At 36.0% G+C, this 16,680-nt stretch overlaps 1 protein-coding gene across 1 annotated transcript in view; it reads right to left on the bottom strand.

Moving 5' to 3' along the window:
• Positions 1 to 2,579: 2,579 nt before the first annotated feature.
• Positions 2,580 to 16,680, bottom strand: part of PTDSS1 (phosphatidylserine synthase 1) — a 30,984-nt gene continuing 16,883 nt past the window's right edge. The window contains exons 7-13 of the mRNA XM_026705934.2: positions 14,909 to 15,050; positions 13,310 to 13,422; positions 12,211 to 12,276; positions 9,629 to 9,728; positions 7,856 to 7,921; positions 6,873 to 6,942; positions 2,580 to 5,664 (exon numbers count right to left, since the gene is read on the bottom strand). Of these exons, the coding sequence (XP_026561719.1) occupies positions 5,555 to 5,664; positions 6,873 to 6,942; positions 7,856 to 7,921; positions 9,629 to 9,728; positions 12,211 to 12,276; positions 13,310 to 13,422; positions 14,909 to 15,050 (667 nt within the window). The 3' untranslated portion in view covers positions 2,580 to 5,554. The remainder of the gene's footprint in view (positions 5,665 to 6,872; positions 6,943 to 7,855; positions 7,922 to 9,628; positions 9,729 to 12,210; positions 12,277 to 13,309; positions 13,423 to 14,908; positions 15,051 to 16,680) is intronic.

Below are 16,680 nucleotides of genomic sequence, written 5' to 3'. Positions count from 1 at the left end.
CCAACTGGGCAGAATGCCACATTCAGTCCTAAAGCATCAGCTATCCCTGGGACAGATAATTGGAAGGCAACTGCACACTTACATTTTTGGACAATGTTTTGTTTGAACGAGTGATTAAAATCTACTATCAATTATTACATTGGTGTTCTGGGGTTTGAAACCATAGTTTACCATTTATGAAGACGTCTGTGTAATTTGCTTCAGTGTCCACAAAAGAGATTTAGTTCCTCCTATCAAATAGTTTGTTGGCATGTCTTGTGATATCATAGATCCTCCCGCCACTTGCACTCTCATTCATGGTGTCAAATACAAACCATCCTGCAGCAGTTAACTTACATTGTCAACAACAGCATTAAGAAAAGGATGAGGACTATATGTTATGTTCTCCATTCTAAATCAGGTTAAGGAACGACTCTGGATTGGGCTGCAAAAATATGGACCACTCCTAATGGAAGCTGAAGAAATAGTGTATCACCTGGTTAGCTGCTTCAAGAAGGCTTAGTACAAACAATGGTATGACAAAGTAACAATGGTGCGTTGGAAGATCTGCAAGAAAATACTATTTGCCTGCAAGCAAGAAGTGGTGGGACCACAGAATACAGTAGCCAAAGTATAAGAAAGTGAAAAAGCTAAAGCACTCTGGACCTTTAGATTTCAAAGAGACAAACACCTGCCATATAAACATCCAGACTTAACAATTGTTTTTTTTAAAAAAAATGTTTTAAAAATAACAGAAGAAATTCCAGTTCAATCTCTTTTGTTTGGTTTTTTTTTTCTAGTGTTCTTCCTCTACCAAGTGAGTCTTCAGGCAGACTGCCCAACTGCCAGTAGACTGAGCTTTTCATAAAGGGACAGAACCTACTTAGAAGTTCATTTTATATCACACCACATGGCAAATTAGCTTTCTTGCTAATTAAGGTTCAATTTTATATGTGCTAATTGCCCTAGGTGCTCTTTAACCTGCACTTTAAATCTTTGATTAAATGAAGGTAATATTCGTAAATCATGCCTGGAAGTCATGGCATTTCAATAAAAAAATCCCTTTTTATGTTGTAGGACTACACTAAGAAACAGACACATTTGGTTTTTTCAAAGCTTGCATATTTAAAACCAGATTCATCCAAGGATGTGTGTCCATCTTACTACCTTCATCATGCTCATTTTGTCTTAAAGGGAAACTTCATGTCAGGTAATTATATCTAATAGTCCACAGCTAGCTTCTGCTGCTCAACCTATTTCAGATAGCACCACCAAATAAACTCTTATTATGCTTTGGTAAGTTTGGCTCTAGCAGTGGTTGAATGCCATCTAGAGAAGGAAAGGTGAACTAAGTCATGCTAGAGAACAGAAAGCCAGCACTTGAGAATGAAATGCTAGAAAAACAGAACTGAGCTACAACATAGAACTGTAACGATGAAACTGGTTGAATTTCTCAAATGTTAAAAAGTCAGTGGTGAACTATGTATCAAAGCTTTGGAATTTGTTTATCAGGAATTACGATCTTATCCAGGGTGGAGGCAGCTGAAGGAAACATGTTCAGGAATTGGAATGTGGCATTGTTCCCAGATGTCAAGGAATGGTTGTCAAAAATGGATGATGTATCTCTCTTGCAGACATGTTGATCTTTTACAATAATATTTTATTGCATTATAGTCATTAATAAACCAATAATGGCCAACAGTCTGAAAGGTCATTCTTTCAGAGGTATTTTTTTACCAGTTCCCTCAATTCCTTCAAACATGACAGAAATTCTAATGTACTGATTTCGCTGGAAAAATTGAAATACGGTCAGATATATATATATATATATATATATATATACTCGTTTTGAAAATAGCCCATGTTGAATTGGAGAACAGTCAAACATCTGCACAGGGTATGTTTCATGACATTTTGTATTATGTCATAAACTGTTTTATGATCATTTTTCTTATATTTTATAAAATTTCAATTCCAATGTCATGGGTCCCCAATTTTGGGTCCATTGTGTAAGTTAGCTTATTTGCGGTACCTTGGTTCAAACATTATTGTCTTATGTTGTACTACTTCGCCCAGTTAATGGTTACAGAAATAAGAGTTTTAGTAATATATAGATAAGGTTTGAGATTGTTTTTTTTCTTTTTTTCTTTTTTTCTTTTTTAGTTTGTTTTTTTAGCTTGTTTGGAGATTCTCTTTTCTAATTTTTAAAAATAGCTTTAGATTGTTGTGTATACATAAAACAAAGAAATAAAAATCAGTGGAAGAAAAGAAATATGACTAATTGAATTTCACTTACTTTAAAAATAAACATTTTTCAGAGGTAGAAATAATTTGTTAGACTGGAATTTGTAAGATCATTGTTTTTGTAATGATCTATTCACCCTAATGAACAGGAAATCAGTTTTAGGTAAGATTATTTGGGCATGGAAATTTATATTCTAGTTTAGAAGACATGACGAGTTATTTGAGTATCATTCACACCGGTAAGAAACATAGACTAAAAACCAGGGACAACAACAATTTTCACAGCATTGTAACTTATTCCATGGTAATGTCTTTGGTCTAAAATGAAATGTTAACAAAAGAAACCAGAAAAGTAATCCCAGGCAGTCCAAAGTTTATTTCTCATAGGTGAGAAACAAAAGTATAATTGAAACCAAACCAAACTGCATGTACAGTATTGATTGTATATAATCTTTGCATGTAGTATTGCCTTCAACTCAGGTTGAATATTGGCAGCAGCAAGATTTGCTCATTCCTAGTCTATATCCTTCTTAGCCTTCATTCTCTTTGTAGAAATCTCTTGGCACTAGACTTTCCTTTCTCTCCCAAAAAGGTAATCCAACATCTCCCACTCCAAAATGACAGGTAGAGCAGTACAGCAATGACCACAGGAATAACACTTTTTTAAAAACAAATAATTCCACATTTAAAAAGTAATTGAAAAACAATCACAACGAACTGGATCGTATACTAATCTAAAATGTTTTAAAATGGAATGAGGCAACAAGGAATTCAGAAGGCAAGTCTAAAAATCTACAAATGGGAGCAATCTTCCAGAATTCTCAATGTAAAGATTAATAGCAGTGTTATCTCTTCAATTCAGCAGCAGTGAAGAAAACACTTGGATCTGACAGATCTGATTCAGAATACAGCTTCCTTTATTTCTAGCAGTCTAATTGCTGTGGAAAGTAAAGCACAAGTACATCATCCCTGCAAGCTAACGATGCTTTGAGGCAATAGATTTCATTAAAACTAACCAATACAGAAAAGGCCATGAATGAAGATTTTCTTGGATTTCTGAAGAGTGGAACAAAACTAACATGAAAGTGTCAGATCAGAGATGTCTTTCCTGTCCCTGAAAAGAGTTAATTAAGGAGTGTTCATCTACTCAGCTTAGTCATGCATCTTTTAACATGCCATATTTATATATTTTAAAAATATTTAGGTCAGAATCCAAGCTATGCACTGAAGCATTACAAGAATGTGGGGATGCAATCGCTGCTGGCGGTCTTCCAAAGGCATATCCCAAGATCCAACATAGCAGGAATTACCAAGAGATTGGAAAACTTATCCCCATACATGGGCCACTCCATCTCAATGTTAGGGAGTATTAACATAAACTCCAGTTTTGCAAGAGATATGGATGTCCGTCCTGTGTACAATAAAGGTACCTACATATGTCATCTATAAGAGCTGTGTCTGTATATTAAATTGTATTGTAAACCTAATGCCTAACTCTAGGAAGGTGAATAGGAATCTTATTATTGACTTTAGCAGAGCCATAATCCTACATGTTTCAGTATCTGCAAAAAAAGAAAGTCTCTTTGAAAAAGTGAGAATTATTAACCTCAATATATATATTTTTTGGAAATGTTCCTAAGGACAGTAAAATTGACCAGCTTTGCTCTTGAATATAAAGGGAGGAAAACAACTGGTCTGTCTTTCTGCAACTGACAAGCAATAAAGAAATGGAATTTAGTGAGGGAACAGATATTTGAGAATTATGTAAATATGTGTATGGAACGATCACAATTTTCGAAATACGAATGAGAAACCAGCTTCACTTGGATCCCCCTGCCCTGCCCCAACATGCACAGATTTAGCAGAATTGCAGCAAATAGGTTATAGCAGTTTTTAATGCAAGGGTCATACATTTATGAGGGAGGGGGGGGAAGGGAGCTTTCTACAGCTTAGCAGCTGCAGCGTGACTATTCAAAAAAAGCAGAGCGTCTGTAGCACATAAGGTGATGCAGGCTGTGGTGGCCTTTTCCTATGTACAGATTTGTATGCTGAAGCCTTTACAACAGATCAAACTTTGGGTGCATTGCCTGTGGCACTCTCAAAGCTAGCAATACCTCCCCGACAATGGCAAAAGTTGGGTTCTTGTATCATTGATCACCTTGGACAAGACTCTTGGCATTATCTGCCCTGTAGCCCACATGAAGCATACAAAGGAAGCCAAGGCAAAGAAAACTCAGAATTATTTCACTTCTGACACCTCAGTGTTTAATACTTCATTTCCTTTTCAGGGAATGTCTAAGAATAGGCATTAAAGGTTTATTCTATGATTATTTCCTTAGAAACAAAAAAAAAAGGGGTGTGTGTGGGGGGGAATCCAGGAAGATTCTGTGCGAGTTTGTATATAGTACTCCTTGTTTTCTTTTCCTTTTTTTGTTTAAATAGCAATGCTGAAAGGTGCTTTCCTAAAACAAGCACTTTATCAGGCCAAGGAGATTGTTGTAAAAAGCGTCAGCATGTAGTTTGGCTTTAAATCTAAGGTCAAGTTTTACTATTATTGGTCAGAAGGCCTACCTGATATACTTTAAAGGAACAGTCTTCTGTGGCCGCCAGAAAACAAAGGCCAAGACGCTTACGTAAATATCTGTTCCTGTGTTAATAAGTACTATATGGACACAATCCATACGTAATAGGATTGTGAATTCAAGGCATTCAACAGAATTAAATATTATTTTAAAAACACTACAAAAATTTGGAATATGCTTTGTAATACTCAGCAATCTCAAGACTCAAAAATGGAAGTGCTGCTTCCTAAAACTGAATATAGCACAGAAAGGCTTAGTAACCAAAAAAAGCAAAGGCAGTATAGCAATCAAAAAGTTATGCTGAAGAATGCAAAAATGCCAAACAAAGGTAAAAACACACAGCCACGGGCATATAAACCAACTGGCCGACAGTTAACTTTGAATCATACTTCTCAACTAAACAAAAGATCTTCCTAAGGCCTTCACCCGACCACGGGGCCTCTCCAGAGCAAGCAATTGCTTTGCCTTTGAAACCTTTTCAACTGTCTTGAGTGTCAAATGCAGAGAGTCGTGCCAATTAATGGCAAGGGACAGCAGCTAATGATTTGCAATACACAGATTAATTCCCTCTTAACAAAGTCCAAGGCCTCCAATGACTGAAGAGTTTGTTCCCTTCAATCTCCTCCTCATATCTTGTTGACCTTCAAGTAGGGAATTCAAATCCAGGCCGGGTCTTCCTTCTTTTCTCTCAGGCACGATTCTGAGAGAAATCTAGAAAAGTCTCTCTCTCTCTCTCTTTCTTTCTTTCTTTATCTCTTGCCAACCCCATTCGTTACTTTTGTTTTTGAATGACGATTTCTCCTCCTGGATGAATGGCTGTCACTGTTGCTTGAGGGTTTGGGTGGACTGTCTTCCATTCCTAACAAGCAATTGGGCACATACACAAAAGCACACAAGAGATAATCACTTAATTTACTGTTTGGTTCGGTTTGGTTTTTCAGTCAAGGCAAATTCTGGATTATTGAATGCACACTGAAAGTTTAGTTGAAACCAACATGCCATCTAGTGGTTAAGCTGCCTTCCAACTAATTTTACAAGTCATTAAGCAAGCTGATTATTGTGGAATACTCATATGGCTACCTTTTAAGCAACACCATGAAAGATCTGCTGAACCCTGAAAGGCCAAGCTCCTGCTGGATAGATGTACCTGATGCAATTTTATATATTATCAAATTTTATATAATTTTAAATATCAGGGTATGCTACCTAAATTTTAATTATCATCACATTTTTGTAATGTGTATGAAAACCTCAATATATTTTGCTATTTTGGACTTAACTCACAGTTCTAGACAAGTTTTTATAGATGTATTTTAAACATCATGTTAAGAATACATCAGTTCCATCACATGTACAGGAGAGCATCTTCAGAAAGAGGCCACGGGCGTCCTTCAACTATCGAGAAAGACTGAAACAAAAGGTGAATTCTGGGGTTCCCTTTCCTGTTCTTCTTAATGTAGGTATGGAAAATGCTTGAGTGCTACGATGTTGAGAAACTACTTTAATCATTCAAAGAACATTTAATCATTCAAAGAACATTGTTTTGGTGCACAAAACCTACTGCTGAACATGGATCCTTTCACCTGTTGAACATGGGGGCTCCAGCAACTATTTAAATTATTAAGTATATTTGTAGCACCTTGGTTTATTATTGCATAAAAAGTTTGAGAGTCACAAGCTACCTCAATAACTCCAAAGGCCATGGAATAAGGTTTCCATGCAGATGATAGGACTGACTGACCAGGAGCCACTAATGTTTACATAATAATACTAATGCCTTTACAATTCCTCAAAATCTTCTAGAACAGACTGATCAGGATAGTCCTCTAGAATTTCTCAATAGATAAAATAATGCATAGTTAGATACAGCTCTTGTTAAACCCCTTTAATTCTAGAGATAATTATAATGAACCCTAAGAATAATATAGAGATCATCAGGTGGCAAAGGGTATGAAAGCAGATTGTGTGAATTCACAAGCGCTTCATGAAAGCTTGAACTAAATGAAATTTTGGTGCTATTTCCTCCATTGATATGACAAATAAATATACCAGAGCAAGCAACAGTACCTCTAGTGGTTTTAGGGTTATGCCAGGACACATCAGGGATGTACAAACTATCTTCACATTCTGACAATGTCTGTTGAGATAAATAATATAAAAATAATAAATAATATATTTTATAAATAATATAAAATGTTTGACATTCCTCGTAGCAAAGAAACACTATCAGTTTAATAACTGAGATAACTAAGTTAATATTCACTTTTTTATTCACTTTTTTATTTCTTCTTCAATTATATAAATTTTATCAACAAGTGATAAAGGAACCCTTGCTCTCATCTGTAACTGTATGCAGATGACCATGTTGAGCCCGAGGGAGGGGTCAAGCATGTTATAAGCCATAAGTCCCTGCAAGCCCACAAGAGAATGTTGAATGTTAATTCCAGCTCATTTCCCTTGATCATTAGTAGCTTAGGTTCATGTAGAGAGCTTCTTGCAATAAATCTTTATACTCATTTGAACTGCCTAGATATCTCCTTGACCGCAATCCTGTTTCACATCACCTTTTGCCCGTCTGTTCAAACACAAATGACTCATCATTTCCTCTCCAACTCTACTTCACAAGAAAAAGTACGTGGAACGCAGAAAAAGACAACCAAGGACAGATTTAGACCTAAGAATTCTGCCTCAATCACAGCTCAGAAATGCTGAATGTGCATGTTTGCGCATCAACCAAATAACCATTTTCCTCCATTTTTGTACTGCTTGTTCCAAAGAAGCCTTCAGGAAATTAAAAGTAGAGAATGAGAGCAATAGCCCTCTGATGCATATTGTCACTGAACGTTTTTATTTAATGAATGTATAATCTAATCTCATTTTGCCAAAATAGTAATAAAAATAAATTTAGTCACAAATTATGTCTTTATATGGAAGTTCACCTAAATGTCAACAAGTTATGGCTAACATATTTTAACATGTTTACCCAGAGGGCAACAGTCTACAATGCAAGAAATCTCTTGTGCCAAGTTTAGCATTTCCACAGACATTACCTTTTCTCGTCCATAATGGTCTGCATACCACACCATCCCATACAAACACAGAAAAGTAGTAACTGCCTATAACAGAAGAAAAAGAAGATGGCCTTGAGTTGGTCTTTTAATACTTATTTTAAAAAGGGATTTATGCCCAACCTCTCATGGTATGACATGGCTTGCTAAAAGAGACAATGACAGTATTAAAAATGGAGGTCTTTTTCTACAGCAGTCAGAAAAGCTGCTAATATTACAACAGTTTTTTTTAAAGTAATGTGCACTTTTCCTTGTCTGATCTTGCTTTTATTAGGTAATGAGGCTTCTTACGTATGTGTAGATCTATGTTTGAGTCTAAGGCACTTAAAACACTGAAACAAATACAGGACACTGTATTGCAACCCTTTACACTAACTTCAATATTGTCAGATGATTTATAAGTATTTATGATTTTTGTTCTCTGGGCCATGCAAATATATTTGGACAGCTAGCTTTCTAAATAAGTTAGTCAAAATCAATGATTAGAACAGATTCAAGAGACAGTTACAGACTACACCTTTAAAGACTGGTTGTAAATCTACTTTTTCAGCACGAGGCGGTCACTAACAGAGGATTATCTGTTTTCACAATGCTGGCAATTTTCTGCTTTGAATGCTCAATGGGTAAAATGAAGATTGTGACAGACAGCTCACAAGGGCAACAATATGACAGAAGCTTTCTATATAACTGCACCACTATGTGGTACAGATGTTCAAGAAGGAAAGCTGCAGATTGTGTGATCTGTCCTGGAAACTAGAAGGAAATATTTTATTTCCAGTGGAAGAAATCTCATTCTGATCTCCTGCTGGCTTTTGGTGCCAAATTTTGGAATGATGCTGTGAATGCTCTCATAAAATGACTATCAGGATGGAATTAGTTTACCACAAGGAAACCATCTTTTACAAAGCACAGATTTATCAGACTTCAGTAGGACCAATTTATTTTACTCCTGCTTATGTTATTACCTGAAAAAAAAAATTATGAAGAGAGCTTTGATTACATTTTTATAAACTGCATTGATCATGACTTTGATCAAATAATTTCATTGTAAAAGTTTGCATTTTGGTCTGTAGATTGTTGCATTTTTAATTTTTATTCTTATTTATTGTTTTTTAAGTAGTAAGCCACTCACAATCTGTTTTGTGTTAGGATGTAAACTTATAAAATAAATATTGAAGAAATAAAGACAATCTTTGTATACAAAAATTTCTAGAGCAGATATAAGCAGGTTTTTACATTCTCAATTTCTATCCTGCCTGGAGCTGAACAAAGTTGAAGTATAAAATATCTGCAGGATTCATTGTCTTTCATCCTGTCGCATCCTGTTATGTGAGAGAATGAATATTTGGTGACAGAATGTGCCGTTGTAATGCTGGTCTACATTAAACATTACAATTTATTATGAATTTGTCAGCATGTATTTAGTTTTAAAAAATCTAGTTGTTTTCCTATTTAGCTATCTTAATTAATGAAGGCAACTGAGAAAGGTGCTACTGAGAAAAAAAGTGAACTATCTAAAATAGGTTATTGCTTTCCTAGTAAGATTTGATATAACATTTACCTATGTTTGAATAGCAAGGGAATCAACAGCATTTTTCCTGGTTATAACAACCAAGGAATTAAAAACAACTTGTCTTAAATAGGCATGTGATTTCTGGGAGGTATTATCACAGTACCTCTGCAAGATGCCAAATTAAGAAACTGAGTTAAAATATAAATGTGTGCAACCTTTATGAAAAAAAAAAAAGTACTTACCACACAAAGAAGCCAAAATACAACATACAATATTTGTGTTTTGGAAAAGAGATCTTGACCAAATTTGATGCATACAATAGCTTCAAGGAAACCAATAACTCTAGAGGGATGACAAAAAAAATCAAAATATATTGAATTTCTGTTTGAGACTCTATTTACCCTAATAATCTCAACTTGGTTTTGGCACAGTTTGAGAAACATTTTCTCATCACTGTCAGGTTATGAATCAGAAAACAAGATGCTGGTATGATCCAAAAAAATACATCACACAACTAATTGGATCACAGGGTTTTATACTGAGCTGGCACTGCTTTTTTTTCTTTCCTTTTCCTTCCACAACATACTTTCTCGTAAGTTTATGTTTGTCTCTTTCAATGTTTTAACAATATAATATTTTCTAGCTATGTAATGAAGCTAAACTAGCTATACTGACCAGAATATTCATACCCATTTTTAAAACCCCTCTTCTTGATTTTCAAGATGCCAATAGAAAGAATCTGATTTGCTCCGGATGATAAAGTCTGCCATAACTGCAATAAAATCAAAGGCAATTTAAAAAAAACAAAACAGTCCAGAGTCCTGTAGACCATTTGTCACCAGATGTCCAGGAACTCTGACGCCTAGCACAATCCTTGTTGTTGATGGCAAAGAACCCATCCAGTATGGGTTTCTGTAAATTACATCTCACTGTATTGTTTATAGGAGAGACACTCTTCACCTGACTCCTCTGATGAGACTTGTCCATGTATAGTTGAACCTCTGGCATAACTCTCATCTACTTTACAGTAAATAGATAGTACCAGTGAAGGTATTCTACTGGTTCGGCCTGGTTCTCGTGAGCCAGTAGCAACGATGAGCAGCGGAGACCAAACCTGCTACTGTAGAAAACTCTGCTACTGTGCTGTTAGGGCCACTTGCCTGCCCGGGTTCCTATACTCACCTTTATCTGCTGAATTGGAAGCGCAGCTGCTTTGCGTGGCACAGAATAGTGCCATACGGCAGCTGCTGAACCGACCGGGATCGTGCAGGCTTGCAGGTGAGTTCGAACGCCTCTGTGCCTGTGCAAACGCCTCTGCGCCTGCACAAAGTGCATGTTTGGCACATGCGTGCATGCAAAGTGAATGCACACATGCAAAGCGCGCCCACCAAGCCACACCCACTGAACCGGTGGCAAAAATATTTGAATCCCACCACTGGATAGTACCTCACTGGGAGATTACTGTTATTATTATTGTTTTATCATATACTATGAGCTGCCAAGAGTCTGCTAATAATTAGACTGCCTCAGCTGTCAAAACGTATTAATTTGGCCTAGCACTTCTCCATTCTTCATCATTTTAAAGTCATTGATACTATCTAATGAAGATTCACTCCAGAAAGCAAGAATATTCTTTGAAGGTGAGTCTTTTTCTCTATCTTTTTTTGTCAGAAGAAGGAGTAATAGCTATTCTGAATATACTGACAAGAGGCCCTGAGGCGAGAGCAGAACAAAGCAAGTAATGACAGAAAAATGTTCCCAACTACCTCCAAGCCAGCTGAAGAAATCAGCACGTTTCTACCATATCTAGTGTTAAATAAGCTTTTTCAAAAGGCCAGAGCATGCTGATTTGAACCCTGCTGTTTCTGTAACTTCATAACATGAAAATCTTTTGAAAGGCTAACATATTTTAGGTGGGTATTGTTTGCTTTCCTCTCTTGCAATTGCATGCAAGAAAGAAAATAATGATTTCAAACAATGGCTTGAAATAGGTCCAGATATCACACAATGCAGCACAAGATTTCACATCTTTCTCCAACAAATTAGAGGACAGTGGGAGTCCAACAAGCAGCAGAAACCTAACCAGGTTGCTGGGCTGTCCTCTTCTTTAGCAATCACTGGGGCTCCAAAAAGAGAGCCCAATCCCATACTCTAGAAGAATATTTGGAAAACTAATTCTTCCTCAATGCTCAAAGGCTGGGTTTTTATATTTTTGCTGAAATTAAAACTCTGTTACAGTCCTCCTTACAAATGAGCACAGTATATAAGAGCTAACAACAGAAAACCTACAGGCTTGACAAGCAAAAGCTTGCCAAAGCGGTTGGATCATCCTCTCATTCTTCCTGCAGCCTCCTACAGACACGGAAAACCACATCTGGAGAGTCCAATGACTCCTCGGCATGGGTGTCCAATGAGGAACAGTAGCACGGAAAAAGGAAATTGCTCAAACTACAAACATATGCAAAAACACTATCTCTCAACAGGCCTTAGAATTCTTCTTTATGCCATTGTAGATCATAGTGACACTACAAAATACACACAGGAAGTAAAATGAAGTGTAGTAGTGTGGTAAAATATCATTCACAAGAAACTTTCTAATCACATGATTTGAAGGGAATTGTTTCCTCTTCTTAATTAAATAGATTCACAGATCATGGATTATTTTTAATTATGGTATATTAAATAAACTATGCTTTTCAAACTGGAATGACCAAGCTTATACAATATGCTAAGCCAAAATCATCTGGTGGCTTAAAACAATGCATGAACCCAGCCAGTAAGTCAGATAAACAGAATTTCAAGAATTCTATATTCAACGACTTACCCAAATACCCAACACTGAGTTCCTACTCTTTTGCACTGTGTGTCTGTGAGGTAAGCGTAGTACTGCCTGTAACAACAAAAACAATAATGTTTTAGGGAAATAGACAATGTAGTATTAACTGAACATTATTTAACTGGTTGCCTGTAAATCTGTTTTACAGATAAAATTACGACTATTTTTTCAGTGACTGTTTGAAATTACAGTCACGCTGAACAAATGGCACTTATGCCTAATCCCGAAAGTATGGCTTTTGCAGTGCTCCTATGGTCAGAATGATCAAAATTTAGCGGCTTGGAATGCCCTGCAGGACGCTTCAACTCTCTCACACATCTCCTACCATCTCTGCCCTTCTGCCCCGTACTGTTGCCAGCCATGACAACAATATGTTCCTGCCTCTCTGCATTCCACAGGCCCTGCTATGCCCAACTGATCTTAGTCATCTTTCTCTGCTGATGCGAAGTATCCAGCTTGGTCATATGTAAAGCCATTGCTGGCCAGGCCAGGCCTTTTTCCTTCCTTCAAAAACAACTTCTGTTGTTCTCCAAACAGCATGTCCCATTCTCTCACTTCAGAGAGTCTTTGGAATGTATCTGAAGTCTTCTGAAGCATTACCAGAATGGGATGTGCTGGGTGGAATGCTAGGCCGCATTTATTCATAGGATCAAATCAAAAGCTTAAAAATAAGGAAGTATTATCGTTAGCCACCAAATAAATAATTGTGCAACACTGAAAATGTCTAGATAACATGGCACTTGAGTTATTCATTAATAAGACCTCTTCAATTGCTACATTAGGAAAAAGTTACAGACAAATTAATGATACATCAGAGGCAAGAACCACAATTATATCAAACTTGGATGGTTTCCATGATTTATCTCAATAGCAATAGACTACAATCTGGTATACGCCATATACATGGTAAATTTTCAACTGCATAATACCTATCTCTTTATTTACATTGCAGCAGATCTCCTTGGCGTTCTCGATATGTATGCTAAACCATCATTAATGTTTTTTTTCTACAGTAGGCTTCCATTTCTACATATGAAGGAACTAGGTAAAGATTTACAATGATGAATGTAAAACAGCCAAAAATTACCTCACAGTTGGCGCTGTAATAATTCCAATGAAGAGAATCCTACACCAGCTTAAAGGGTGACTTGCTTGAAAAACAAATATATGTTTCAAGAAAAAGGTGTTCAACTCTGTCAACTAAAAAGAAAGAAGCAGAGAGAAAATTCAATATATTCATTTGGACAAACAAGACAAAAATAGAGCCATAGAACAAGTTTGACTTGTTCCAGAACAATAATATATACTTAGATAATAAATGCATAACTATTTAGTTATATAGTGACTTGGTTAGCTAATATATGGTATATATAAAATCAATATATACAGCATTTACGTAGCAGCAAATGAAGAATTTGCATTGTATTTCTCTCCATTAGAAGAATGAGATTTTAAATGCTCCTGTTTTACTGATAAAACACATTCATTTTTCTGTTTTATTACTATGGAATTGTGAAATTACAGATGTTCTGGAACAATACAAAAATTGGCTAATATTGGGGGGAGGGTTGCCAGAGACTGGCAGCCCCATCTGGGCAGGATACAGGCAGCACCGTCCCCTCCGGTCCACGGAAAAACCTGGTTTGTAAGCCTGTTATATTAAATAAACCCAGTAATTTCATCCATCCATTGCACAAAACAATAAATTAATTTACAAAACAGGCTCAATGGAATCAAACAACCACATAGTTTTAGCCCAAGTGCAAGCCTGATCAGAATGTTGGCTATGGTGAGGGTATGTGACAGCAGCTGTAATCAATCAATCAATCAATCAACCAGAATAGAGCTGGGAGTTTGGAGGTCTTCTAGTTTAATCATCTTAGCTGCTCTTCTTTGCACTTTTTCTAAAGAACCAGCACCTTTTTTGTAATGTGGTGACCAAAACTGGATTCAGTATTCCATATGTGGTCTTACTAAAGATTTATAAAGCGGTACTAATCCTTCACGTGGTTTAATTGTACGCCTGTTTATACAACCAAGTATTTTATTATCTTTTTTGGCTGCTGCCGCATTCTGCTGACTCATGTTTAAGTGAACATCCACTAGGACTCCAATGAATGAACAATGAATCAATGGACAGAACAGGAGATCTCTTGGAAAGGGAGAGGGAGGAATAAAGAAAAAGAACTAGTTTGAAGAGTTGTCTCTCAATTAAGATTAAGAATATACATCTTCAACTTTTGCATAATAAAAGTAGGAATAAGTACATGCTTGTGGAAAAAATAATAAACATTACATCATTTTAGGAAAATGCTAAGTAATTGCATGCATTATGTAAGTACAGTATTTAAGCACAGGTAGCATTGCTTCCTGTATGAATAATCTGCGTACTTAGCTGACCAAGTTAGCAAGTTATCTCACAAGGAGCTCATCATCTTATTATTTCTTTTGTAAATACATTTTCCTTTGTGTTTATCTGAAGAGAATTCCCAGGCTTGAATCCTTCCTTATATACACAACTATGGCACTCTTGCTTTTTCACAAATATATGTATACCTAGCATTTCCCTGGAATTCAACCCAGCAAATGGTATTATTTCATTTAGTTATGCATTAACAAAACAAATATAATCTGCTCCCCCACAAAACATCAACTAAGATGCCCTAAGTCTTTATTTGTATTTTACCTGCCATATGATCATGAAAAGGTATACCCCAGCTACTCGTTGAAAGGAGGACTTGGGATCAAACCAGCGAACGTAAGTCCAGCTTGCTGGAGTGAACTGTAAAACAGCTCTCTTGATTTTACCTGTGGTGGTGTGAATGTCCCTAAAAGCAGATAAAGAGGAGATCAATGTTTCATTTTTGCTTAACAATCAAAATTCAAAATGGTGTTATATATTGTGATACTGTTGCAGACTTAGGTCCTTTAATCCATTAAGCAAGCAGGCAGTTTTCTCAATAGAAATTTGAAATAAATTGCTCAGCCACACAAAGACTTTCCTCCCTAAATGTATCAAAGCTGAAAGAACAATTCCGTACCTTACTCAAACAGACACTTTTACTAAAAAAATGCCACTTTTTAAAAATTGCTTTCAAAGAAAAGGATTTGAAAATTCCAGGCTTTCCCACACAATTTTTATCATTTGACAGATGTTCTTAGAATGAAGAATTAGAATTAAGGATAAGTAAATAAAAAGTCAGTGATTATATCAATGCAAACGTTAGCATTTGCAGAAATTTCTATTTGCTTTTTTTGTACACAAGTAGCTTCCAAATACATTTTAAAGACCCATTTATTGGATGTCCCATTTCTATTCTACAACAGCAACCTCCATTCTAGCCTCTCCCACTTCTATAGGAACTTCCAGTCCTTCATTCATGTTCCTGATCTTGAACATCTGAAATCCTCTGGAACAGCAACAGGGTGGCTGAAGGAAGTGAAATTTCCTCTAAATTACCAGGATAAGAAACTTAAAAGCATTCCTTCGTAATGTCTTTCACTATACCGGAGCACAAAAATAACTAAGGATATCCACTATTATTTTTGTACTTGTCATAATGGCATTCAGGGAAATTTATCCTTCTTACTTCTAGCAGAACACAATAATAAAACTTCAAACACTAATTTGAAACGCATCTTTCTGCATTCCAGCAACTACAGCATGAAATCAATTTTACTACAAGCTCTATGGATTTACTGTTACATGGACAAATGATTGTGTACACAGTTGAGAAGTATATCAAGAAAGACAGGTCTGTTCTTCTAATTCTATTGCCAGGATAAAATACAAGGATTGCAACCAGAAAGGAAAATAGATAAAACAAAGGTTCATGTATGGAAACCATTTTTTTCAGGCATAGCTCTCAGAAGATAGCACTAACTCAATTTTTTTTTAAAAATGCTCTTACATCAAATTCAACATGGAAAGAAACAGGAAACATGGGAAACCATTTCCTAATTTCACCCTTCAACTATGAAACAATTCATTTTCATGCTCCAATCCCACAAAATTAGTAACACGGTAGAAAGGACTTCCTTGAATCCAGTCATTGTGTGCCGTTACAATCTCCTGCAATAATTTTTCATTTTTCGATGTAGCCTGTATTTCTAAGATTTTCTGGTTGTGTCTCATCCAAGATCTATTCAGGTTTCATGTCTTATTTATCTTTTATCAGGACCAGCTTTAATCAGCTAACTTCTAATAAATTAAAAATTAATAACAAAGGTTCTTGTTTCAAAATTTCTTAGATTTCTCATGCAAATGAATCTGAAGGTGCGTCCATAAACACCCACCGGTAGATATAACTGGAAAATGATTCCAAATTACAATTTCTAGCACAAGTACATATCATATTTTCAGTAATACAAAGAACTCATAAATATGAGGTTAAACACATCTGTTTAAGTGTCCTTCAATTAAATTATCCCTGTAATTGGCAACTTTCACTGTACAGG

Source organism: Pseudonaja textilis, chromosome 3, assembly GCF_049901715.1.
Source record: "Pseudonaja textilis isolate UNSWEBS1 chromosome 3, rPseTex1.2, whole genome shotgun sequence".
Taxonomy (NCBI): Eukaryota; Metazoa; Chordata; class Lepidosauria; order Squamata; family Elapidae; genus Pseudonaja; species Pseudonaja textilis.
The sequence above is the reverse complement of the archived record's forward strand: the minus strand, read 5'-3'. Positions and strand labels throughout refer to the sequence as shown.